General features: G+C 41.4%; 2 protein-coding genes across 7 annotated transcripts in view; one reads left to right on the top strand and one right to left on the bottom strand.

Moving 5' to 3' along the window:
* Positions 1-7,962, bottom strand: part of TRAPPC11 (trafficking protein particle complex 11) — a 46,872-nt gene extending 38,910 nt beyond the window's left edge. The window contains exons 1-5 of one of the 2 annotated variants that reach the window (XM_030312101.1): positions 7,902-7,962; positions 4,571-4,795; positions 2,729-2,898; positions 2,013-2,083; positions 1,061-1,175 (exon numbers count right to left, since the gene is read on the bottom strand). In XM_030312101.1, the coding sequence (XP_030167961.1) occupies positions 1,061-1,175; positions 2,013-2,083; positions 2,729-2,898; positions 4,571-4,774 (560 nt within the window). In that variant the 5' untranslated portion in view covers positions 4,775-4,795; positions 7,902-7,962. Of the gene's footprint in view, positions 1-1,060; positions 1,176-2,012; positions 2,084-2,728; positions 2,899-4,570; positions 4,796-7,714; positions 7,877-7,901 lie in introns of those variants that run through there. The other variant, XM_030312100.1, reaches the window with a different exon arrangement.
* A 177-nt stretch (positions 7,963-8,139) lies between these two features.
* On the top strand, positions 8,140-25,029 carry RWDD4 (RWD domain containing 4). Of its 5 annotated transcripts, none has more exons than XM_030312096.1 (8): positions 8,153-8,350; positions 10,755-10,835; positions 15,797-15,906; positions 15,990-16,137; positions 17,989-18,106; positions 20,367-20,416; positions 20,552-20,554; positions 23,109-25,029. In XM_030312096.1, the coding sequence occupies exons 1-8, from the start codon at positions 8,327-8,329 to the stop codon at positions 23,139-23,141; spliced, it is 567 nt and encodes a 188-aa protein (XP_030167956.1). In that variant the 5' UTR covers positions 8,153-8,326; the 3' UTR covers positions 23,142-25,029. The 5 variants fall into 5 exon arrangements, with proteins under 5 accessions (XP_032448691.1, XP_030167956.1, XP_030167959.1 ...); XM_030312099.1 differs by lacking the exon at positions 8,153-8,350 and adding an exon at positions 15,507-15,701 and having other exon boundaries at positions 10,753-10,835; positions 15,801-15,906; XM_030312097.1 differs by lacking the exon at positions 8,153-8,350 and adding an exon at positions 15,507-15,701 and having other exon boundaries at positions 10,753-10,835.
* Positions 25,030-25,484: the final 455 nt, after the last annotated feature.

Below are 25,484 nucleotides of genomic sequence, written 5' to 3'. Positions count from 1 at the left end.
AGCACCGCTGATCTGAGTATCCACGCTACCTACTGTTTATCACTTTCTGTGCGGAGATTCTACCTGCTGACTGCATCTAAGTTTTCTCGCAGTTCATCCTTTCGTTTGTTGCCTTTTCAAGCTCTCTACTGTGGAATTTATACTTCTCTTTCCTAAAGTCGTGTCATTTACACACCAACGGGAATGACCTATTACTTCCTATAGGACATCACTTCCAGAAGTTTGCTTCTGAGACACAGGAACAAACAGAAGGGAAGTAATAATCAAAGATCAACTACACTGTTCCTGAGTTTAAGAGGGACACTTACACAGAATGAAAAGGAAAATCATCTTATGGTCAAAATCAGTGAAAAGGTTCAAGTCTAAAATACAACCTGGCCAAAAATGTAATATTATAAAACTTCTCTGCAACACTGAAAGCTAGAAAACAACAGATAATGGTCACATATTTTGTGAGATATTGCTGTGTCCCCAAGTCATATGCGTTTTAGATACAAGGGATTTATAAAGAATATTTAAGAGGGGCGCCTGGGTGGCTCAGTCGGCTAAGCGTCTGACTTTGGCTCAGGTCGTGATCTCGCGGTCTGTGAGTTCGAGCCCCGCGTCGGGCTCTGTGCTGACAGCTCAGAGTCTGGATCCTGCTTCAGATTCAGTGCCTCCCCCTCTCTCTCTGCCCCTCCCCTGCTCACACACACTCTCTCTCTCAAGAATAAATAAAACATTAAAAAAAATTAAAACAAAAAACTGCAGTTGACCTAGATGTATATATGGTGTCAATGAGGTAACGTTAAGTGGCAGTTCAGCATGTGTTGTACAATTACATCTATTTTCATATTAAAAGCCATGTTTGGACACAAACTTAAGAAGCTGTTGTAGTTGTTATATTAAGGAACTGGAAAACGTTAATAATGGGGACTTTTCTTTTCACCTTATAGCTTGTGCACCGTTTATATTTTTTCCCATGAACACGTGTTTTTGTTAATTAAATGAATCTACACAACCAATTTTTCAATGCTTCATGAACAATCTAAAGAAGAAACATTTTAAGATCTTGATTTACCTTATAATATAACCCACCAGGTGGTCAGTGTGGGGCAGCACAAACAGAGATTTTCCTGAGAGTTCACACGCATTACATAAAGCCGCAGCCCTTTCTGACGCCGTGACATCTTCTCCTGTTAACAAATCCCATAAAGATAGAGATATAAAATGATTGGTGCGTTTTTTCTAAATGAACGGCTCCCCAAATCTAAACAACAGAATTAGGAAGAAAAACTCAAACCCCCTTTCACCATGCCATGTGGTCTCCTGGGATCCTTGAGGGCTCTCTGGGGTCCTCAGAAGTTACACAGTACATATCTGTTAGGAAAACCCTGTGGAATTTTCTACGGAGCCAAGATAGACAGGCCAAGTTATGCCAACAGAGATGCCACATAACTATTTCAAAAACCGCAACTAAAAATGGAAGCAATAATCCAGGAAAGTGGTTTCCAAAATGCCACAAGTTTCAAAAGAGAAACAAAAAACATTCTGGCCTCTCAAAGTCTTAGAAGGTAGAAGAAATAAGCATTTGAAACTAAGACATTTTCTTATAAGAAATTAGAAATCCTATGGCATTTTTCTTTGTCCCATTGCATGTTAAGAAAAAAAATTACATAAAGAATATAACTTCAAACAGACCTCAGATAACATTCTTTTTTCAAAGATCAAGTGAATAACTGTTTCATCAGTTGATAGATATATGCCTACATGGTGAAGTAAGTGAACTGGGGCTGGGGGAGAATATTTTAATATTTAACATTTTAACATCAATTTTTAAAAACATTTTAATATATTTTAATTCTTTTTACAATAAGCATTTGTTCATGCATTATTTGTACCTTTTAAAGTGAACACACCATCTTTCCCGTAACTGAACGCATAAAAGATTTTAACATCAAAAACTACACCTCCTGATAACATGGATGGGAAACATAAAGCAATTAATTCGTTATTAATTAATCTTTTGTTACCTGGGGGCAATGGAGTTTTCTTCTGAATCAGAACCACTGCAACTTTTGTGTTTCTCCCTTGTAAACTTTGCCTGCAATGGAAAAATAATAAAGTTAACTAAACATAACTTTTAACTTTTAAACAATGTATTCAAGACTTTACATAAAGTACAAGCTTGATGATTCAGGTGAAGGAAGATAAATTTCAACTAAAAACACCCCAGATTAGAGGAAATCTTTTCCTGCACACAAAGAAACCTCTATGCTACAATGATTGAGGTTTTAAAAGTATACTCTTGTATCGAGCTTCTAATCCTAACAAAAATCTGCTTCAAAAGCGAAGTTGAATAAACACTTTCGTGTAAAAGTCATAACACAACTTCTCTCTTTATAGCGATACATCACAGACTGGTCATCCAAAAGAAGTATTTTAAAACAGCAGTGGTGATAAAACAAGTGTCTTGTGAGACTAAATAGCAAATTAGGTTTTCTCTCCCCAAAATATTATACAAGCAAGAGGAAAGCATTTGGAAATTCGGACTAATGTGTCTTCTAAATTTCTCCACACAGCTTAGCCTTGTACAAGTTAATGTGAAGCTGCCCGTTAGGAACCGGACAAGTTTCACTGGAGGGCAGCGCAGCCTGAACAGCTCTCGCTCGGCTGCCTTCGTAAGTGCTGGTAAATAACAGACGTGTGCAGCTAACGTGGTCAGTCTGGAAAACGGGGAAACCCATACCTGACAATTTCCACTCTGGTGGCGCACTCGGACTGCTTTTCTTTCCACTGAGGCTCGTCCCAGTCCAGTTCATAGAACACGACCACCAGGGCCGGCACCAGATTCAGATGTTTGTTCATCCAGCCCGTCTTTAAGATCCCCTTAGGAATGTACCATTCGTAGGAAGTCCTCTGCGAACAGGGGCAAAAGCTGAAGAGACTTCTTTGATAAAGTAGCAGCAGAAGCCCCTGTTACTGAGTGACGGGCACTTTACGTGCCTTCATCTCATTCAACATACACACGACACATTTTTAAGATGAGGAAGCTCAGGTTTACAGAGATAAAATAAGAGCTAACAGGCAGCGGAGGTAGAATCTCAACCCTGGATCTGCTTGTTTCAAAGACATATTACCAGGATGGCACTTCGCCTTGCTGTGCATGACGAAAGAAACGCAGGACAACTCTTAAATACAGAAATGTCATGGCAGTCACTCGGGGGTCAGCGCTAAGTGCCACATCACGGGAAAGAGGTGGTAGATGTGAACATTAGCCCTGAGGAAACTCGTGGAAGCCTCCAATGACTTCCAAAGGACCCGCGCCGACTCAGACTGCTCCACTCAGGCTGATCCAACATCCACTTCAAGTGAGGAAAGATGAGGACAGTAAGGAAACCCAACACAAAAAGCTTAGGGACTCAGGAAGGAACAAGGAACGGGCAAATGAAAAGCTCCCTGCCCTGGAGAATGGATCCAGGACAAATGGGGGACAGCTGTGCTGGGCACCGGCCCTCCTGGACACAAACACCAACTACGAACAAACGTGTGAGCGCCGGGGTGCTGTGACTTGCATGAGTCCAGAGACAGCTCATGGCTTCTACAGCCCGGAACGTAAAACGGTGTCTCCACTCTTCTCCTACACATAAGCAAAAGAATCGACTGGCGACCAGATCCACAGTTTCACCAAGGAGGTCTTACATTCGTGTTTTAATCAACACCCCCAAGTGATGATGATATATTTGGTCCATAGACCAGTCTGTCAGAAACACTGCTCCAGGGCAAACACACACACACACACACACACACACACACACACACACGCAGAGCAGGTGGTTTATTCTGATGTCTTGTTAACTGACTTTCAGACCAGACCAACTCATGAGATTATAATAACAGGTGAATATATATGATTTTCTCTAAAAAGTAAATTGACACTGTAAGCACTTTTATTAGCTGCCATTATTAACATCATCCCATTATTTTTCTAGGTCAATCAGAGTCTCCACTACGATGTTCAACCTAAAAGTCAGTTTTGAACTTAATGCCTTTTCTCACTCCATACTATATAAATTGTTTTATTTTATGTAGAAGTCTCCAGGGACAGAAGTATGTCTTTATGTCTTATTTAAATTTCTGTCACCAGCCTATTGTATAGTTCCTATACAAAGCAAGTGCTCAAAAAATATGTGTGTGAAATTGAACCAAACTGTGAAAGCCATGGATTCTATAATGATAACAGGTAATGATAAATGGAGAATGTGAGACCTTACTTTTAGAGAGGACTTTATGGAGACTAGGGGTGATTTTAAGCAAGTAGAAACAAAAACAAAACAAACAAAAAAAAACGAGGATAGAAAGCTTAATAATGATAACGTAATTATTCCCCTGGGGTTAAAAAAAAAAAATCATTAAATATACCTATAATGTAATACATACAAAAAGACTTGGGTTTTCTTAACGCATCACTATAACCATCGCTTTTCCAGCACAGACATCAGGAACAAAAAAAAGATACACACACACACACACACACACAGAGGAAGGGAGGGAGAGAAGGAAAGCCCTCACTCAATCATAACGTCATTACCTTAGGTCTACATTTGGGATACTCATGGTCACCAGGGAGCACCTTGAAAGAAATCGGTACCCGATCAGCCCTCCGGTTGGCACAGAAAGCGTCCCAGACAGCTCGATGGACAGCATTATAAACCACATCCAGGCCCGTAAGAGTAACGAAAGCCATAGGCCGACAACATAATTCCACAGGGAAGTCCCACTGTGTGGGGCTCATGTTCAAGGTGTCACAAAAAATCTGAAATACAAATGTAAATACACTCAAAATGTTTTAAAAGACCACACCCATATCTAATATAGGAGCCTCCACCATTTAAAAAATGTTACAAAAAGGCCAAAGACTTTGAGTCTTTTCAAGTGTCTGCAAACTGTCAAGCAAATACCAAATAGGAGAACAAAAGGGAAAACTTCAATTCCTGAATGAGTGGTACCATATTTTTTAGAAAATCTTTCCTATTACCAAGGTTGTAGTCAACTTCATGACAAATCGGTGTTTTCAGTAACATCTCAAAATGCACACGGAACTTTGGGATGAGCAGACAAAGAAAGCAGGAAGGTGATCAAATTAAAATCAGTTTCATGAGCGATTTTTGACATGAAGAAAAATAACTGCTGACTTACATATACGATAAATACAACTCTCTCTAATTTCTCTCTAACTGCTAACATCTAATTTCTGAATTCCTGGGAAATGATTAAAATAATATGCCAGTTATATAAATAGCTATGCTTTCACACTTTTCCACAATTAATATAAAATGTATTATTTAAAGGAATATCTAGAAGGGAAAAACAATGAGTGAAAACCTCTAGGAGAGCACGTTTCTACTGCATCTTTCAGCTGAGAATCAGTCTACGAATCCTACCATGCCCTAACTTTAGAAAAGCAATTATATAGGGGCGCCTGGGTGGCTCAGTCGGTTAAACACCTGACTCTTGATTTCAGCTCAGGTCATGATCCCAGAGTTGTGGGACTGAGCCGCACATCGGGCCCTGCACTGAGCACGGATCCTGCTTAAGATTCCCTGTCTCTCTCTGTCTCTCTCTCCCTCTGTCCTTCTTCCCTGCTCGTGCATGCTCTCTCTAAAATGGAAAATTTAGGGGCACCTGGGTGGATCAGTAGGTTAAGCAACCGACTTCAGCTCAGGTCATGGTTCATGAGTTCAAGCCCGGTATCGAGCTCCAAGCTGACAGCTCAGCTTCAGATTCTGTGTCTCCCTCTCTCTCTCTCCCTTCCCCCGCTCACACTCTGCCTCTCTCTCTCTCTCTCTCAAAAATAAATAAAACCTTTAAAAAATTTTTTAAAAATAAAAGAAAAAATTTTAAATCTAGAGAAAAAAAAAGAAAACCAATTATATAAAAACACACTTACTCCAAACAAAATTGCCATTATATTTTAAAGATAATTTCTCATTTCCAAAATCACGTATCAAAAGTTTCTTTTAAGGGGTAATCTTCACCTGTATATCATACAGAACTCAAACACAATTTTTGTGGAAAGTGAGAAGCCGTCACCACCTGATAACCAAATAATTTTAACTGAAAAGTTAATAAAAAAAAAAAAATCATGAAGCTTCTCACATTTAGGTACTGAAGGAAGAAGGGGTATTGAATAGATGATTTGGAAAGGTCACCAAAAATGATAAATGTCTACAAGAGATAGAAGTTTTAGAATTATTTAAACAGACATTTTCCAGATAGGATTTAAGTGATAAGGGCCAAGTTCAGAGAAAGAAAAACTAGTTCTAGGGAATTTAGAGGTGAAAAATAAAGAGACGGCCAAAACACACTATCTGGAGACATGGAGGCCTTTGCTTTGCACCAAACAATCTAGATTAGAACCCTAAAAGGGCCATTTCCTTTAACATCGCCAGAGGCTCCAGAGAATTGGCTGTGGTCTTTGAATATGGAGAATTAAGGGGAACTAGAAATGAGTTAGAAAGCTCTAAATCACAGTGTGGGTCCAAGAGAAATAGAACATGAACCACATAAAGAATTTTAAGTTTTCTACTCATATTAAAAAACAAAAAGAAACAGGTGGAATTAATTTTAATAATATTCTATTTAACCAATATGTCCAAAATATTATCACCTCGACATTAATGTAAATTGTTAATGAGGTATTTCACTTTTTTGAACTAAGTCTTCATTATCTGAAATGTATTGTACACTCACAGCACATCTCCGTTCAGGCTAGCCTATTTCAAATGCTCAGAAGCCACATATGGCTACTGGCTATCATAATGGACAGCCCAGCTTATGTTGTTGCAATTCTGTCCCAAAAAAACTACCGTATGGAAACCGTGCCAGAAATTCTTGCCACCTGCTACCTTAAAAGCCTTTGGCACTTGAGACGGTACTGCTTATTCTACAGCAAAGGGATGGGACTGGGAACAACACTGGCAAAGGACAGGTGCAGAGGTTGTCTGGATCTCAGTGACACCTTGTAGAAATTTCCAGATCTCCTGGAAGAAGCCAATGAAGCAACTAATAAACTGTGACATGGAAGGAGATGCAAAAGTCATAATGTGAACACTCTGGATGGGAAGACCATGTAACGCAAGGGGAAATAATCTGGAAGCTGGCGTGGAAAATAATAAGGAAGAGCCTTGAAAAGTGGGTATACTGCAAAGAAAGGCGACCTCAGCAAAGTGGCAGGTAAAACGAAACAAAACAAAAATATCCCAAGGTGGTCCCTATTTTTTAATTTACGGAGGTTCGGGGTGTAGTGCATAAGGTTAGTAAGGATGAGATTCGGAGAAGTCCAATTACGAAACGATCCTAAAAGGAATAACAATTGGGGGCCAGGATGGGGCGGGGGCAGATGTTGAAAACGTGAAGCAACAACCCGACTTAAGAAGCTCCCATCCCCAAGGCTCTCAGTATTCTGCCCCAGCAGATCCAGAGGATAGGCGGAGAAATAACGCTGCAGCCCTCACGGCAGAGGCTGTCTTCCCCGTCTCCTCCCCCTCCCCTTTAAACCTGGAGGCCCTAGGAACAGGTGCTTCTGGTCTTCAGGGGCTAGAAGGGACATGCCAGGATTGCACCCGCAGACGCCGAAGGAAAACGCAGGCCCCCCACAACTAGCATTGTGAAGAGCTAGCTCTCTCCCTCGACGGTCTCGCCTGGCCCCGCAGGTCTCCGGGGCCGGACTCACCCAGGCCGCACGCCCCGGGCCCGCAGCAGCTGTGGCCGGTCGCCGCCGGCCGGGGGTGGACGAGGGGAAGCAGGCAGGGTGTCACGGAACGCCGGGGCCCGTCCCTACCGCCACCGCCCCAGAGCCTGTCCCCGCGAGCGAGACTTCCCGGTACTGCCTTCGCAGGCACAGGAAGCACTTTCCGGACCTGAGCGACAGCGCCGTACACCAACGGCGGTCCGGAAACTTCACGCTGCTGCACGGAACGTAGGAAGACGCTCCCTTTCCTACGGGAGCAGGAAATAGGGGCGGGGAGAGAAGGAGCCAATAGGAGAAGCGAGGAGGGGGAGGAGGCGGGGCTTCTGCCGCTACCGCCCGGCAGCAGCTCGCCAGTCTCCCCGGCGCCCCACCCTCGGCGGCCTCGGGCTCCCCGCCCACAGACCCCCCCCCCCCACAGGCGGCTTCACGCTGCCCGAAGGCCGGGGGCGCGCGTGACTCTCGTCCGCAGTGCGAGGGGCGTGCCTCCCGCAGCCCAGGGCGCGGAAGCGGGAGGACGCCCGGGGCTGGGAGCCGCTGCTCTCGCTTTCTGGTCGTCGCGCACGTCCTCCCGGGAGGCGTCCCGTGACCGGCGCGATGAGCGCCAACGAGGACCAGGAGGTGAGTCCCCCTGGCCGGGCTCCCCTTTCCCCCCGCGCTGGCGCGGTGCCTCGGCTCCGAGGGAGGGCGACTGACCTCGCGAGGCCCGGCTGCGACCCGGTTCCGGGACGAGCGCCCCCGCACGTGCCTTCGCCCCTCTGCAGCGCACAGAGCCTGGCTGGGGTGCCCCAAGTTGACCGGTGTCCTGGTGGGGGGGTTGGGGGGGTGCAGGCGCGCGGGAAGGGGAAGGGTTAGCTTCTGCCTCCGCTCCCCCCACCCCATCTCAGTTTTGCAAGCCCGGGGGGGGGGGGGTGGCCCCACGCCTCCTTAATAACAAGGATGAGTGTCCTTGGTTGGCGAGCCAGTGCTCTCGGCTCACCTTCAGTCCTCAAGGTTCTTGTTGTAGCGCTTGTGTACTGAGTTACATTGTTTGGAATCTGATCACTTTTAAACTTTCAAGTCTATTGGCCGGTAGGGAGAGGCTTCCCTGAGTTAGTTAAATTTCTGGTGGAGGAAGATAATGACACTGGTTTCTGGCCTTATCGTTTGGTGGCATCATTTATCCATCTGGTGGTTGTCCAGTGGAAACGAAGTCTATTTTGAGCACACACGTGCCACCTGAATCGTAGGGTTTGTGCTCAGATATTCTCTCGTGAAATGCCACGTTGACGTTGAATCATATGATCAGGGAGTAACACAGGTCATCTCTAGGGGAACCTTCTCTAGCGGTGTCGTGTGTACAGATGGAAAAGAGTTGGCGGGAGCAAAGTGAACGCCCCAGGGCTGCGCAGTGAGCTTGTGGGTAGACTCAGGACTGGAATCCGAGTCTCCCAGGTACGCAATTCACTCTTCATTTAGAATATATTTCTTGAAAGGTGGCACTTTCCATGATAGATGTGGTAGTCTCTCTGGACTGGAAGTTACCTGTAAAGGACCCCTATGTCCAACAAGCTAATTGATACGTGAATCCCTTCGAAACCGTTCTTGCCTGGTGAGTTTCTAAGCGGAGGCATGAACAAGTTGGTACTGTGAACCATGGAGCATAAAATGTAACGTTTCTCCAAGTCTGGCCCAGGGAGCAAGGCTTAGAACCTTAGGGGTGGTTGTTAGACAAACGGAAGCCTGTACTTTGCCTGGAATTTACGGACCTGGAATTCCTGGGGAGCCCAGAGATCTCTATTTTAATAATAGAATTCCATGCTTCTTCCACATGACTGACTTCCACATCTTCGAAGACAGTTTTCTGCCCAGTTTTTCCAATGTCCTGTTCTCATACGCAGTGGTTCCTTTTAGCTTTTCTCCATATGTCCATTCTTTTTGTTCTTTCACTCTCCTGGAATCGTGTCTGTGCACAGATTACGTTTATTTGTGTCCTGTTTTCTACGGGTAGTTCCTGTCAACTACAACCCTTTAAGTGCCGTGTACAAAGCAATTAGTTTTTCATCCGCTGTTCGTTTGTTTAGGTATCTGAGATAAATTTCATGTGGTTAGATGGTTTTGCAAGGGTGTTCTGAATTCTTCTGCTACCAGCGCGATTCACTATCCCATCAAATTGTCATTCATAAACTTGCTAAGCCTGCCTTCAATTTTTGTTCCCGTCCTACTCCTTAGTTAAAATATGTGAAAGGATTAAGGGCAGGAAGAGGAGTACTAGATCTGGAATAAGGTTGTTGTTTCTGATCTAATCTCAGTTGCTCTTGAATCCAGTTTGAACTCCTGTATTTGTTTTCCTGTGAAGGTAGCAAGAGGTGCGTTGCCGAAACTCATGTGGGCCTTTCCCTGATGTGCCAGCCAAGTCACCCTCTCTAGGAAAGGGTGCTTCCATTTATCTTGCTGTTCGTCCGCTTGCCAATGCTCAGGGACTTCTACTCTTTATTCCCCTGGGACCCCAAGAACCGTTTCTTTAATAATCTGTTCTCAAATTTTGTCTATCTTAGTCTGTAGAATTCATGACACGCATCTTTTTGAAAAGTAAAATACATACCCAAGTGATGTCTTTCCTTGCTTCTCTTCTCGGGCGTTCATCAGTCATCACAAGTGTGATGGAGTCCTCATCCGTCAGCCCACAGTGCTCTCAGAAATATTTCCAGGCAAGGATTATTAGTGACATTTTCTCTTGCAGTCCCTTTTGCGTCTTGGGTAGATCCTTGTCAACCTGTTTCTAACCATCTTATTTTTTTTTTAAGTTCTTTCTGTTGTCCATTAATGTTTTTTCAAGTTTGGTATTCTGGGGGAAGGATTAAAGTAACTATTAGTATTAATATTGTGTTACTATGTTGCACATGGACTATATACCTTGTATACAAATGTTATAAACATGGAAGGCGGCAAAAGGTAGCTAAGTTTTACACAGTGGAGTGGTCTTGAATGGAAACTAATCCATTTATACCACTAAGCAAAACTCACTTGATTCATTTTTTTTCAGATGGAACTGGAAGCATTACGTTCTATTTATGAAGGAGACGAAAGCTTCCGGGAATTGAGTCCAGTTTCATTCCAGTACAGGGTAAGACGCGGCACAGACAGGAGCCCTTGCGACTGTTCCAGAAAAGGATGAAGCTAAGGGCACCTGGGTGTCTCAGTCAGTTAAGCTTCCCACTTCAGCTCAGGTCATGCATGATCTTGCAGTTCATGAGTTCCAGCCCCGCGTCGGGCTCGGGCTCTCTGCTGGCAGCTCGGAGCCCGGAGCCTGTTTCGGATTCTGTGTCTCCCTCTCTCTCTGCCCCTCCCCTACTCACACTCTGTCTCTTTGTCTCTCAAAAATAAATAAACATTAAAAAAAAAAATTTTTTTTTTATAAAAGATTGAAGCTTGCTAAAAATGCTGTGTGTGTTTTTTTTTAATGATTTTGTATTTTGAATTTAGTGGTTTAAATTTATTACATCTTTGGGTTTTCCAAAGCATTTGAATGAAAGCTTCACACCGTGACATCAGTTATTTGTAACTTTTAAAAACAATTCAGAAACTTTTTCTGAATTTTTAAATTTTGTTTATTTTTTCAAGTTTATTTATTTTGAGAGAGAGAGAGAGAGAGAGAGAATGAGTGGGAGAGGGCAGAGAGAGAGAGAGAGAGAGAGAGAGAATCCCAAGCAAGCTCCATGCTGTCAGCGCAGAGCCCCACAAGGGGCTCGAACCCATGAATCTGAGGTCATGACCTGAGCCAAAATCTAGAGTTGGAGGCTTAACCAACTGTGCAAACCAGGCGCCCCAATTCAGAAACTTTTAAAAATCAAGATAAATTTGTTTTTATTGTGACAGAATCATCAAATGTTAGAAATGGAAGAAACCTTGGAAATTATATAATTTTGCCTTCTAATCTTAAAGATAATTTTTCTCAGTCATAGCTTCCTAAGCTTTCCAAGCTGATCCTGATAAATACTAGATTTAAAATCCAGGTCTCTAATCCAAATCTAGAATTATTTTTACCACCTTATGATATAGTTAAGAAAAGTTGATATTTTCCTAATTCCATATAATCAATATGTGTGAATATTTTTTACATTATGTGTTATGTCAATTTTTCTCTAAAAGGGAGTTTGCTTATAACTGTTTTCAACATGAAACAGTACCAGTATCTTATTTTGTAAATAAATAACATAAAAACCACTTATCCAGATGATTATAAGTGGTAGTAATATGAGAAAGTTTTTTTGTAAAAGATTTACAGTTATTTATGTCATCATCTAAAGTAAATTAGACGATACATACGTAATTATAGACATCACAGGAAATAGATTATCTATAATTACTTTCTTTAGATATTCTCCCCTCTGCTCCACTCCTCTTGATTCCCTTTCAAGCTCAGTAATTCTTAGGCCACTCCAGGGATAGGAAGACGAAAGACTGAATAGCCAAGGTTAACATTGGAGTTAAGTCCTAGACCTTCAATTTGAATCCTCCTGCCTGCCCAGACTTCCCCAATAACTGCCACTCTCCCCTTAGCAAATGGGAGACTGAGAATTGCCCCATCCTTTCCTAAATATCCGTATTAACAACAGCAGCTACTCGTTGAGCAGTGTACGGAATGTAGTAGAACGTGCGTGTGTCCTACAGGATGGATTTAAAGGGAATAAAAAGTGAGGTTTAGAAACCTTGTCTGTTGTGACAGTCGGAGGACAAGGGCACAGTCCTGGCCGGGTTATAGTCAGACCCCTCACTCAGTTCCTATGCAGACTGGTTTAGTAGCCTGCTGAGCAGTTCTTCCCTTCTGGTTCTGTCCTCAGCTTCCCTCAGCACCTCCCCACTAGCCCTTTCTCAGACTACTAATCAGCTCTCTGAGACATGTAATTAGTTACCCCAGCCCTTCTTTTAAAAAGGTTTCTCCTGCCTATAGAATAAGGATTAAATGCCTTAGCTTGACACTCAACTCCCTTCTGTTTGCCCCACACTGCCTCTCCAGATTTTCCCAGCCACCACTGTCCATTAGCCATAGTAGCCTGTGGAACATTTCTCTGCATTAAAAAAAATTTTTTTTAATGTTTATTTATTCTTGAGAAAGAGAGAGAGAAACAGAGTGCGAGCGAGGGAGGGGCAGAGAGAGAGACACACACAGAATCCGAAGCAAGCTCCAGGCTCTGAGCTGTCAGCACACAGCCCAACGCAGGACTGGAACTCATGAACCATGAGATCGTGACCTGAGCTGAAGTCAGACGCTTAACCGACTGAGCCACCCAGGTGCTCCTCCTGCATTTTTAATACCGTGCCCATGGACACATCATTTGCTCTTCCCCTCACCTCACATCCCTCATCCAGCCTTCTTCTCCTTTAATCCCTATCTCGGGGTCCTCTGTGATGTATTTGGGCCATGTCTCCTAGCCGTTGACTTTAAAGCCGAACTGGCCATCCCCTGTGTCTTCATACTTTGTTCCATCCCCTTAAACGTTTAATCATGATTCAGTTTGGTGAATTACCTAAACATCTGCCCCCCCCTTGAAGACAGGTGTGGTCTTGTCTCTATCTTTGCATCTTCCGTACCTAGCGCTGCAGGAGGCATGTGGCACATTGTTTACATGCACCTTGAAAAAGGACTCAGTGCATAAAGCAAGTAATTTTCATCACTTTTTTTTTATCATCTCTGCATTTGAAACACAAGCATAAACCAAGTATGTAATCAACTTACATAGGTGAATATCAACAGAGCCCTAAGTTTGACATAATTTCTAAGCCTCACCTTATATTGCTGTGTCTTGTGATTGAGGATGAGGGGAATAAAAATGTAGTGGTCAGAGAGAGTAAAGGTAAATCAAATAACAATTTGGGATGAAAGTTTTTTAATCTGTTGCTATTGTCTAAAAATAAATATTAAAAAACCCCCAACATACATACTAAAAGTATTACAGTGGAAATTAGCATAGCTTTGTGCAAGGAGATGCTGATTTGTGAGTTATTCCATAGTTGTATTAGAAAATCACCATTTTGGGGCACCTAGGTGGCTTAGTTGGTTGAGTGTCCAACTCTTGATTTCAGCTCAAGTCATGATCCCAGGGTCGTGGGATCGAGCCGTGTGTGGGGCTCTGTGCTGAACATGTAGCCTGCTTGGGACTCTCTCTGTCTCTCCCTCTGCCCCTCTCCCCCACTTGTACACATGTGCGCTCGTTCTGTCTCTTTCTTTCTCAAATAAATAAGTTAATTAATTTTTAAAAATCACCATTTTGCTGCTGCCAGCACAATGATGGTTTCAGGCAAGGATCATTAATGGATGCTAAAACCTTTGGGTGAGAAGATGTTTCGAGACAATGTATTCACATGGTTTTGTAGTGTCACCCCACAGATTACTTCTTAATTACAAAATGGAAAAGATACCTTTACATTGAAGAGATTTGGAGAATATCACCTTAACCAAGTGATCAAGCTTAGTATCACCAGTGACGATTCCAGAAGATCTTATGTGCCTCCTTATGTGATGCTATGGGAATATACCACAGCACCTGCACAGTATCCTTACCAAAATATTTAATCGGACTTGGAATAGAGGAAACAATCAGTCCTGATCTGGGAACATTATACAAGAAAACTGCCCTCGGTTATTTTTGTCATGAAAGATATTTAAAAGGCAGACAGGGTGGCTGGGTACTGTTCTAAATTAAAGCAGGATTTGAAATTTGGCAGCCGAATGTAATCCATGATCCTTAATGGATTACAGATTTACGGGTTGAGGAGGTGGTTCATTAAAGACACTTTAGATATGATTGGGGAACTTTTTAGATGGATTACGAATTAGATGATATTTCTGTATCAATGTTGAATTTCTTGGGTGTGATAATGGTAGTGTGGTTATAAAGGAAAACGCCCTTGTTTTTAGGATACTCTACCCAATAAATATTTCAGGACGTTTTACCATGTCTTACTTTCAAAGAGTTCAACAAAAAACAAAGGAAGACAAGCCACCCGCCTGGGGCCAGGGGTTGGTTCTGTAGTGGGAAGGAAGAAAGGGAAATGGATGGAAGCAGAGGTATTTGGTGAATAAGGTACATGTCAAGGAGTGCTCGTCGTCTTATTCTAGTTTCTCTGTGAGATTAACATTTTTCCAAGTGAAAAGTAGGGGCGAGCAAAAGAAATAAAAAAGACATCTTTATTCAGATGAAGGGGGTCAAAAGTTACAGACTTCCAGTTAGAAAAAAATCAGTAAGGGAAATGTAACGTTCAGCATGGTGACTCTAGTTCATAGCATCGTATTATATATTTGAACGTTGGTAAGAGAAGTAGATCTTGAAAGTTCTCATCCAGCCTAAGGCATTCCTAAACCTTATCTCTTTGCCTTTTTTCTCTAAATTTTACATTTCATTTTCTGGTCTCTTGGAATTGGGCTAATGTGTAGCAATTCACTTGTTCTTTTTTTTTTTTTTTAATTTTTTTTCAACGTTTTTATTTATTTTTGGAACAGAGAGAGACAGAGCATGAACGGGGGAGGGGCAGAGAGAGAGGGAGACACAGAATCGGAAACAGGATCCAGGCTCCGGGCCATCAGCCCAGAGCCTGACGCGGGGCTCGAACTCACAGACCGTGAGATCGTGACCTGGCTGAAGTCGGACGCTTAACCGACTGCGCCACCCAGGCGCCCCGCAATTCACTTGTTCTTGATGCCTCTTATGATTTGGCAATTAGAAAGCTTCAGACAAAGATGAAGGGTTTCAGCTTGGTTTATTATTTTTATCCATTCCCTTCCTGTCCCCCACAGTTGATGTCTGCCTTCAAAAAGTTTTGATGAGACAAAAATTATGTGAGACAGTCTCGGTACTGGGAAAAGCTGAAGGGCTGTCTGGAGAGACAGGCTGTGAACATCAAAAGTCAGACTATTCATACGGCCCTCAACTCCTCCGAGTCTTAGCCCGTACTCCTGAACTTTTCAAAATACTACATTTCTGACCTGATCGTGAGCACTGGCAATAATTCATCATTTAAAAAGTCATAGTAAATATTCTGTCTTTGTATCACTTTTTACAAGCCTAAGATTTCCCTTTTCTTCAGATAGGTGAAAATGGCGATCCCAAAGCCTTCTTAATAGAGATTTCCTGGACAGAAACATATCCCCAAACACCTCCAATTATATCTATGAACGCTTTTTTTAACAACACCATGTGAGTAGTGTTTTGTTCTCATTGTTTTTTTGTAACACTCCCCCTTACTTTTTTCTCAGCAATGTATTTCTTGTGCGTTGTAGATCATCAGCTGTAAAGCAGAGCATATTAGCCAAGTTACAGGAAGCAGTGGAAATTCATCTCGGGACCGCCATGACCTACACATTGTTTGAATATGCCAAGGACAATAAAGAGCAGTTCATGGAGAATCACCACCCCATTAATTCTACGGTGAGCTTGTGATTAGTTTGAGTCAGGTTTTGTTGTTGTTGTTTTGGTTTCACTCTGCTACTAGTTACTCTTTACTGGTTACTGTTTTTTTTAATTGGAAGGAAATTTTGTGTTAGATTTTTTTTTAACGTTTTATCTATTTTTGAGACAGAGACACAGTGCGAGCTGGGGAGGGGCAGAGAGAGAGAGGGAGACACAGAACCCAAAGCAGGCTCCAGGCTCTGAGCTATCGGCACGGGGCCCGACGCGGGACTCGAACTCACAAACGGCGAGATCATGACCGGTGCCAAAGTCAGCCGCTTAACCGACTGAGCTACCCAGGCGCCCCGATTTTGTGTTAGATTTAAAATGAAATAAAATGAGTTACACCTGAGTTAAATAAGAATAATGAATTTTAGATTTCTTGGTATTTATTTAACTTCAAAAATGAAATTGTATCCCCTAGATCTTACCCTACATATAAGACTAGAATACCTCATGTGCCTGCCCAAACAGATACTGTTGGGGCACCCGGGTGGCTCAGTCGGTTAAGCGTCTGACTCTTGACTTTGGCGCAGGTCATGGTCTTGCGGTTTGTGAGTTCGAGCCCCACATCAGTCTCTGCCCTGAGAGTGTAGAGTCTGCTTGAGATTATGTCTCCTTCTCCCTCTGCCCCTCCTGCATTCTCTCTCTCTTGCTCTGTCTCTCGCAAAACTAAATAAACTTTAAAAAAAAAAAAAAAGGAATGTTATAAAAAAAAAAGAGAGAGACATTGTCGAACCATGTATTTTTTTTAATTTATTTAATGTTTTCATAAAGCTTGTAGAGGATTCTTATGTAGCACTAAGATACATGTGAAATTACTTTCTTCACGAGGCAAATTTAGTTGTAGATAGTCTTGCCACAGTTCACTTTGAAGTTGGTGCAAGCTTAAAGAGACTTCATTAAGAGTATTTTAGGAAATAATCATCTTTCATGATCTTAGGCATCTACATATTAGACCCCTTTGCACCAAGTCATGTGCTTAAAGAATTTCAGCGGTCGGGGTCCGTCGAGTTTGGTGAACCAAACTGTAAGCTGTTTGACAGCAAAGGCTGCGTGTCTTCTACTTGAGCAATCCTGGCTTCCACATTCCTAACAGAACACGGAAGAACACGGAGGGCAGCTAGAGAGGCCATCGGGCAGGGCAGCAAATCTCATGGCCTGCGGGTCAGACCACGTGGCCTGGAAAACCCTCCCTGCACCGCTTGCTATGTGATGTGACTTCTCTCGGTGGGAGGAAGGAGGCAGATGTGTTAACCTCACTAGGCTCGATTTATTCATTTGTAAAAGTGGGGATTATAACGGCATCTACCTCGTAAGATTGCAGTAAGGATCAGATGGGTACTGTACGTACATCATTTACAGCAATGCTTGGCAACTAGGAAGCATTTTAAATTGTGTGGATCACACTCTGACTGCATGAATCCAAATTGAAATCTTTTTCTTCATTTCTTCAGAGAATCAGGATTTTCTAGGTAGGCGCATGCAATTTTCCTAAAGACCTATTTAAATTTCCAAATAAAGCAAATCAATTGAATTGTGAAGTTACCTTAGTACCTTAGAGCTTCAATGTGATACTGGTGTCAGATCTTCTTTCTCAGGGACCTGGTTATAATAATTGAGCTAATATTATGTAAGCCCTTCTATGTGAACTTTTGGAAGAGTGACATCAATGTGCTAATGACACCTGCCCTAATAAATGAATATTATAATACAGGGTTCTTTTACTTCATAAATCTAAAAATTGTCAACTCACTTGTGGATGTGTCCATATTTAGTGTAATTCAATAAGTTTTAAGGCATTGGTATAGGAATTATTTTTTTTTCTAGATACCCATAAGCAGTATCATCTCCGTTGAAACTCCTAATACAGCCCCATCAAGTAAGAAAAAAGACAAAAAAGAACAACTTTCAAAAGCTCAGAAACGTAAGCTGGCAGATAAAACAGGTTTGTGTTTGTTTTTGTTTTTTTAATAACACAGATAAATAGGTTGCTTTTTAATATGATATGAGTGTTTAATCAGTATATTTAGGTTTAGAAGAGAAGGTCTCGTCTCTTCATTCTTGGAACATTTGGATCAGACACTGTCTTGGGTCACGGATATATATTGAAAATATTTACCACTAATTCACCACCAGACATCACCACGTGAGGAGAAGGTAACTGAGCGGCAAAATAACCACAAATGAGTCTTGAGACTGAGAAACAGCAGAATAGCATAGCAAAGTGGGTCCAACTCGTACCCTTCTCCACATGTTGGGATTTTCCTATTTGCTTATCTCTATGGGAGACACGTGTATTACTCAAATTATTTTGAACTCTAGCTTTCGTTTGAAATGAAGTTTGGTATACCATTCAGTCTTTGCACAAATAAATGGTTTAATGCTTTTGTCTGTACTCAATTCATTTTTTACAGCTACAGTAAGATTTAAGAACAGAATTCCTGTGTCTACTAAAGCAGAGTCATTTTGTATGCACCTTTAGAAGAGAGTTCTAAATTCTAGCTCATACCATCAATAATGTTTGATCTCTTTATTTAACCTGAAAGTTTGCAAATTGGTATCAGTCCGTAAACTTTTTTCTGGTCAAGAACAATGAGGACATTACCGTGGATGCATATAACCATTTGAATACATATATACAAGTATGTCCATGTGTACATATGTCTGTACGTGCGTGTGTGTGTGTGTGTGTGTGTGTTATTGATATAAGGTTACAAGTCGCCCTTCATTGAGAGGAACTGACCCTTGTACTTTGGTGAGGAAGTTTAAAATAATGCCCTTTCTTTTACAAAGTGATGGCAGTTTTTTGGTTGTTGATGCTCTGTTTAACATCCTGCGTGACAGAATGAAAAGATCACAACCCTGTGCTGGCCCTCAAGAGACATTTTTGAAGTTGGAATGGTTTGTGAAATAAAAAATCAGGGAATCCATTATACCTAATGTCAGAGCAGAATTAAAGCATGAACAACTGAAGCAGTGGATTGTTAGCTGTTGTAATCTGTTCTCTAGAATTTTAGTTAATCTCTTTTTTAAGCTGTAGCATTTCTGTTGGTTCATCACCTGTTGTTTTCATACATAATGACCTATGATCATTCCCTTTCATTAATAGTTCCCTATCTCCATCTTTTTGGTGACGTCCACCTAAAAGGGAGTATCTTTCTATAGTTATGGTATAGGAGTTTGGGACCTGGATTCTAAATAAAACTTGAATAGGACAGTCATGGCGCTACGGGTAAGTTTTAGTTACCCACATTGGTGCCCTGCCCCCATGCCCCGTATAACCAGTAAACAGTGGGATAAGATTCTTAGTGACATGAAGGAGGAAAGAAGTATTAGCATCTAAAATTGAGCTCCACTAATATTGCCTCTGTCCTGTAAGAATCATGAGGCTAGTGTCTACTTCCCTGAGTAAAATTAATGTACTGGTTTTGAATGCAGATTTTGAAGATTCCATAAAATGAGATGTATATAGATATATCGAGCATACAGGAAATCAAGCCATGTTAAATTAAAACACTTCTATATTGTATTTATTAAACGATTCTTCAGGTTTAAATATTCTGTCACCAGAACGAAATCACTTTGTAAATTATAAATTCATACATAAAGTTTGAGCTTGTTTTCAAGTGCTCCCAATAGATTAAAGGCCTGTCAGATTAAACAACGTTAGACGAAATAAGTCATATTTTCTCAGACCACAAAAGTTAATAAAGAAGTTGCCCGGGCCTCCTCTTAGTCTTGGGGCTGGACGTTTGTTTACAAGGTCTCTTGTCTTGAGCCTAGCTCCCTAGTGTGAAACACACCCGAAGCAGCAAAGTAACACAACTCCTTACTTTAAATAAGCAGTGACCTTATAGAAAGCAAATAAAATTGTACAAGTGCATGAAACTAATAAATTGATTAGCTCCTCTTTCTGGCTTTTCCAACTCACCTCCATATTTTTTCCCCCTTAGTATCAGGTTTTGTCTTGAATGAAATGGGGTAAATGTGAAAAGGGAGTACATCGAATTACTTTGCCAGTATCCCTGGCAGAGCCGTGCTTCCAATTCCCAGTGATGATACACTAGCTTTCTCACTTCATAATATGTGATTTAAATTTCAATTTGTTGCATGGGATAGTATGCAAAAGCTGATTTATTCAAATGGTAATTAATTTAAAAATTACTGCTTGGTCTTGGAAGTAAAGTCCCTATTTTCTCTTCTAGATCACAAAGGACAGCTTCCCCGAGGATGGAACTGGGTTGACGTGGTGAAGGTACATAACGCATATAATCTAAGCTTCAGACAGTTGTTACGATTATGCCGTCAAATAATGAAACTCATATCTTCCATTCTTTCCCCCCTCCACCTTTGAATTTTACTGGGATGGCTGTTTCCTTTTTTACTTCAGCATGTAAGTATTTTTGAAATATCCTTCGCATTCTTTTCTTTCCTACACCTTCAGTTTTAGATTTTCTTTTTTTAAATAACGGAAAATGTGAAGAACTCAGTTATGAGTACGCTAAAGTATGACTTTACGTAACTACCTCTGAATAATGAATGTGCCTCACTGTGACTCTGAACTAGCAGGAGCGTGTATGGAAGCTGAAGAAACAAGTCCTAGAGAGGAATGCTTTGATTTCTTAATAGAAATGAGTTTTTTGGGTTTTGGAGGGTTTGTCTGTTGTTGTTTGATTGTTTGTTTGCTTGTTTGTTTGTTTAGAGCAAACCCTAGATGGGGTTTCCCATCATTGTCAACAAGAATTTTCTGTTTTTCTTGTTTAAAATCATTCACTTTTCACCTTGAAGTTTTTTGCCACCTTCTCTCCATTGTTTTTCTTGAGTTATTCGTAGTTTCAAATAAAGTGATACTTAGCACAGTAAGTTAATTCTCTCTGTAGGACTTCGGGAAATGAGTTTCGCATGACAATTAGTGCCACTGCTGCTGTGAGAAGTAATTGATATGATTCAAGAGTGGTTAAAGGTTAGGATTTTAGTGACCACCTACAAATACACGTAATGTATAAGCAGTATATTCTTAAAGTTTATGTGAAAGTCAGTCCTCTGGGCCGTGGGATACCTTTTCTATAGAAACTGTTGAAAAGAAGCTTTGTGCTTCTAGAACCTAGTACAAAAATAGTCCCTGGGAGTAGGGAACCATGAGCTGCCATTGTAATAAAGAAGCGGTATGTCGTGTCCCCTTCCGGGGCAAGAGACTGACCGTACACAAGACACCTGTATGGGAGCAGCTTCTCCAGCATCCTCTCACTTGCCCAGGCCCCTCCACCGATGCCTGCTGGGTACTGCGTGTTGTCCCAGGTGTGCTTGTAGGTACCTCACCAGCTCGGTCGTTTCCCTCTGCAGAATGCTTCATGCCTGAGAACGAGCTGTCTCCTAACTCAGAACAGAAGTGCCTCTTTTCAGGCAGCAGATCTCCCTGGAAACTGGGAAGACAAAATTGTCCGATTAATCCAAAATTGTCCCAGGGGGGGGATAGTACCCCTCCTTCCCTAGCTCCGGAAATTTCGTTTTTTGTTTGTTTTTCAGAGAGTCCTCATCAATATAAATTAGAATTTCAAGAAACATAAAAGAAATGAAGATTTAAATAATCCAGTCATCTTAAGAGGGAGGTTCCCACCGAGGCATGGTTTGGACTCAGAAGCCATTAGCCCAAGTGTTGGAGAATAGTTGTTTCTCAGTGTGGTCTTTGGACCCCTGGAGGTCATAGAGGCTCTCTGGGGGTCTGTTTATATCATAACATTAAAGTGTTGTTCGTCCTTTTTCCGCATTCTCTCACAAGTGGACGGTGGTGTTTACCGGAGGCTGCGGGGAGTGTGATGGTGCCATCACTAATACTCTTCTGTTAGAGCACTAATAGAATGTGCGATTTTAGAGTCTTGTGTTTTCCAGAATTTTCTAAGGTAGTGAGTAGGTGTAGAATCTAAGTGTGTGTGTGTGCATTTTTACACGAAGTCAGTTTGTCCTTAATACTTGTACTGTGTTCTTGTTAGCCGTTTTCCATGATACCTGCCATACAGTAGAAGCAGATTTGCAAAAACCCAGCTGTCTTCTGTTGAACTCAATGATAAAGAAGTTTACAAAAATGTAATACAACACTATTCTTCACATTAAGTTTTATTAGTTTTTTTAGAAAATGCAGTTTTTCGTTTAAGAAATGTTATTCAGTTATCATGCAATGTGTTGATTGTTATTTTTTATATGAATTAAATTTATCAGTTTTAATTTCAAATGAAGTAGGTATAACCTACATTAAAACCAAGCTTTTTAAGATCCTCAAAGTGGAAAGAGGAGCTGGGGCCAGAATGTTTGAGGACTGCTACTCTTAGCAGTTTCTGCCTTTTACAGCCTCTCACATTCCCTGGGGTCCTCGGGCTTTGAGTTCAGTGGGGATTTCTTGGTGGCTCGGTCTTTATTCTGGTCAGAGTTGTGTGTGTGTCAGTCTTTGGGGACATCTCCCCTCCCCCCACACCTCCCGGCTTGCTAACTTCCTTGGATTGTTACAGAAAAGACTTGCAATTTAAGATTTGTATCACTTTTTTAAAACTGTACTTAATTTATGTGGGTTTTTTTTTTTTGCCACAGTTTTAAAAATTTTTTAAGTTTATTATTTGTGATAGAAAACAAAAATAGAATATCATTCATTTTATAAATGGCACCTGTTTTGGTTCCAATTTATTTCTTGGAAAACTTTGAGGGATTCCCCCTCCCCCCCGCCCTTGATCTATTGAGGTTATATTTTTAATGAATCCTGTTTAAAGTAGCTGAGCCTTAAGATGAAAACTAGTTAAATATGGTGAAAGCTGTAGATGGTGTCAGTTACGTGAATCTTGCTGCGTGTTGTTCTATCAACTATAAATATTTATTTCTGATGTTGAGTGGAAGTAATGAACTATCAGATAACATGATAGCTTCACCTTGTTGACTATGTCCTTTATCTTTTTTTATAGTTAAGCAAAACTGGCTCTAAAGATGATGAATAGTGCTTGGAATTGGAGACAAAGAAAGCGCGTCCTTTAAAAAGTAAACCGGGTTCGGGTTCAAAATCCTTCGTTACTCTTTTCTGGTATTGAAGTGGCTTTTTATAAAAACAGAATTTTTTTTTTTTTTGTATGTTTCTTACGTGAAGAAATGTTTTAACCTGAAAGTTCGTGAAGAGATCTGGTTGTATGAAATTATTTTCACAAACTTGCCTTAATAAAAGGTGAAATGTTACCGTTTCGTATACCTTATAAAGATGGTTGAGCTTCGCAAATGGACAAAATGGGAAATAAGTAATCAAGGTGAATTTATATGATCTTATTCTAGTGGCTATGATGTTTTTTAGAGGAGGCGGCAGCCCCTTGGAAACTCTCAGCCCAGTGGGGCAGAATGCCGAGTCCACGGTGTTTCTGCAGCATATGGTCCTTACCAGTAGACTTCTCGTCTTACCGGTGTCTTTATCTCTTCTTTCTCTTAGTTACTGAAGCACAAATGGCTTCAGGGAAATCGAAATACTAGCATTTGAACGTTACACATAATATTCTTGGTAGTTTCTTCTTATTTCTCAAGGGTGCACTGCTTCCTTTTAGTAAATGAGCATCTGTTTTACGCTTTTCTCTCGGTTTGGGTCCTGATGTTTGACCGTGAGAGTTCTCAGTGGTGTGTGGAATAGGAGAATATAAAAATAAATCTGCCAAATACACTCGAAAGCATTTGACTAGAAGTGCTGGTTCCCATTTGAAACGTCTCTCTTTGCTGCATATGCCAGGACGGAAGTAAAAATGCCTTACTAGTTAATTTTTGTATTGTCGGAGACCATGGTTTTAATAAATTCCTATTTATCTGCGACTGTGTGTTTCTAGTTGTCTGGTAACTGAGGTCTTCGAAGTGGTCTTAAAACCACATTTCAAGTCTTGTTTCCCTTCAAGTATCTACATGGAATTCTCGGCCTGAGCATCTTTATCATAAGAGACATAGAAGTCTTTCAAATGCTGTATCATAGTTCATGCTTGATTGTTTTCAAAACCCCGAATAGGGAAACTATTAGTATAGCGTAAGCAGGAAGTTACTGATGTGTATGTGTGTGTGCGTGTGTGCGTGTGTGCGTGCGTGTGTGTGCGCGTGTGTGTGATTTCCAGTGACTGCATTTGCTCCCCGGCTTTAAAACCCTAAGAACTGCTGCTGTATTGTCTGGAACGGTAGACTGTCGGTTCCTCAAGTTATACCCGTGCAGCTTGGGTCTGAGTTTTTAACGAATAATTAACTTTTAAAGATGTGTCTTCAGCATAAGAGCAGTTTGAGTTGTATCCCCGGCTTTCCCCGGGTTAATATTAGGCTCTGTTCAATCGTTTGAATTACAAAGTAAATACTGTGCAATCATGGTGAAGGAGTGTAATCTGATTTTCAAAAGCTGAATCACATTTCATATCTTGAAGTTATGTAATGGAAACAGTAAAATTCGAGACCACTGGCAAGACCACTGGAACATGCCATCTTTTGGGGGGGCTTGCGTGCGTGGTTTTGGTTGTGTTGATTTGTTGGCTTCTTTTTAAAGAAAACTGAAACAGCTATATCCGCCAGTGGGACGAACTGTGTTTTGCTCTGAAGACCGTGACATCGTTCAGGCTCACATTGTGGCTCCTAGATGACAAAGAATAATGCTAGTTAAATGCCAATGAACTATTTTTACTCTTTTTATATGAACTGTACAAATTTGGGGGGTGATGGTGGCAGTGGTGCCTCTAACTACCTTCTGTGAAACACTTGAACTTTCTCATCTGTATTGCCATCATCTGTTTGACACCCCAGTATATTTTCTCAAAGTCTGTTCACCTGAAACTGTATGGAATGACATAATTGATAAGCAATAAAACCTGAACTACACGCTCATTTTTCTATGTGTTTTATTTCAAATCAATTGCGAGAGAATTGTTGATTTTACAGATTTGCACAGACTTAGGGTGTAAGATGTGCCCTCCTAGCAGATACTGTTTAAAATGCTGGGTTAAGAAGACATTTTGTAATGAGCTGACAAGAAGGTAGGGAGTACCCAGAGTCCAATAAATGAAGATTGGAAGCTTGAGGTTAAGAACAGCTTTGGTTTTTACAGAGTCGGGGGGCCCAGAAGACACATGAAGTCTGGGGTCAACTCAGGGTAAAAAGGGTCACACGCACACGCACATATGCACAGCATGCCTGAGGTGGGGACCCTGAGGGAAAGTTCCTGTCTTGAAATTTGGTTCTTTCTAGGTGGAAGGGTGAAATGTAAACATGTACCCTCCTAATGACTTACACGTCACCTCACACCTGGATTTCAGCCCAACTTCTTCCCCGTATGAGCAATC

Source organism: Lynx canadensis, chromosome B1 (assembly GCF_007474595.2).
Source record: "Lynx canadensis isolate LIC74 chromosome B1, mLynCan4.pri.v2, whole genome shotgun sequence".
NCBI classification, from domain to species: domain Eukaryota; kingdom Metazoa; phylum Chordata; class Mammalia; order Carnivora; family Felidae; genus Lynx; species Lynx canadensis.
Note: the sequence above shows the minus strand (reverse complement) of the source record. Positions and strands in the feature narration are given on the sequence as shown.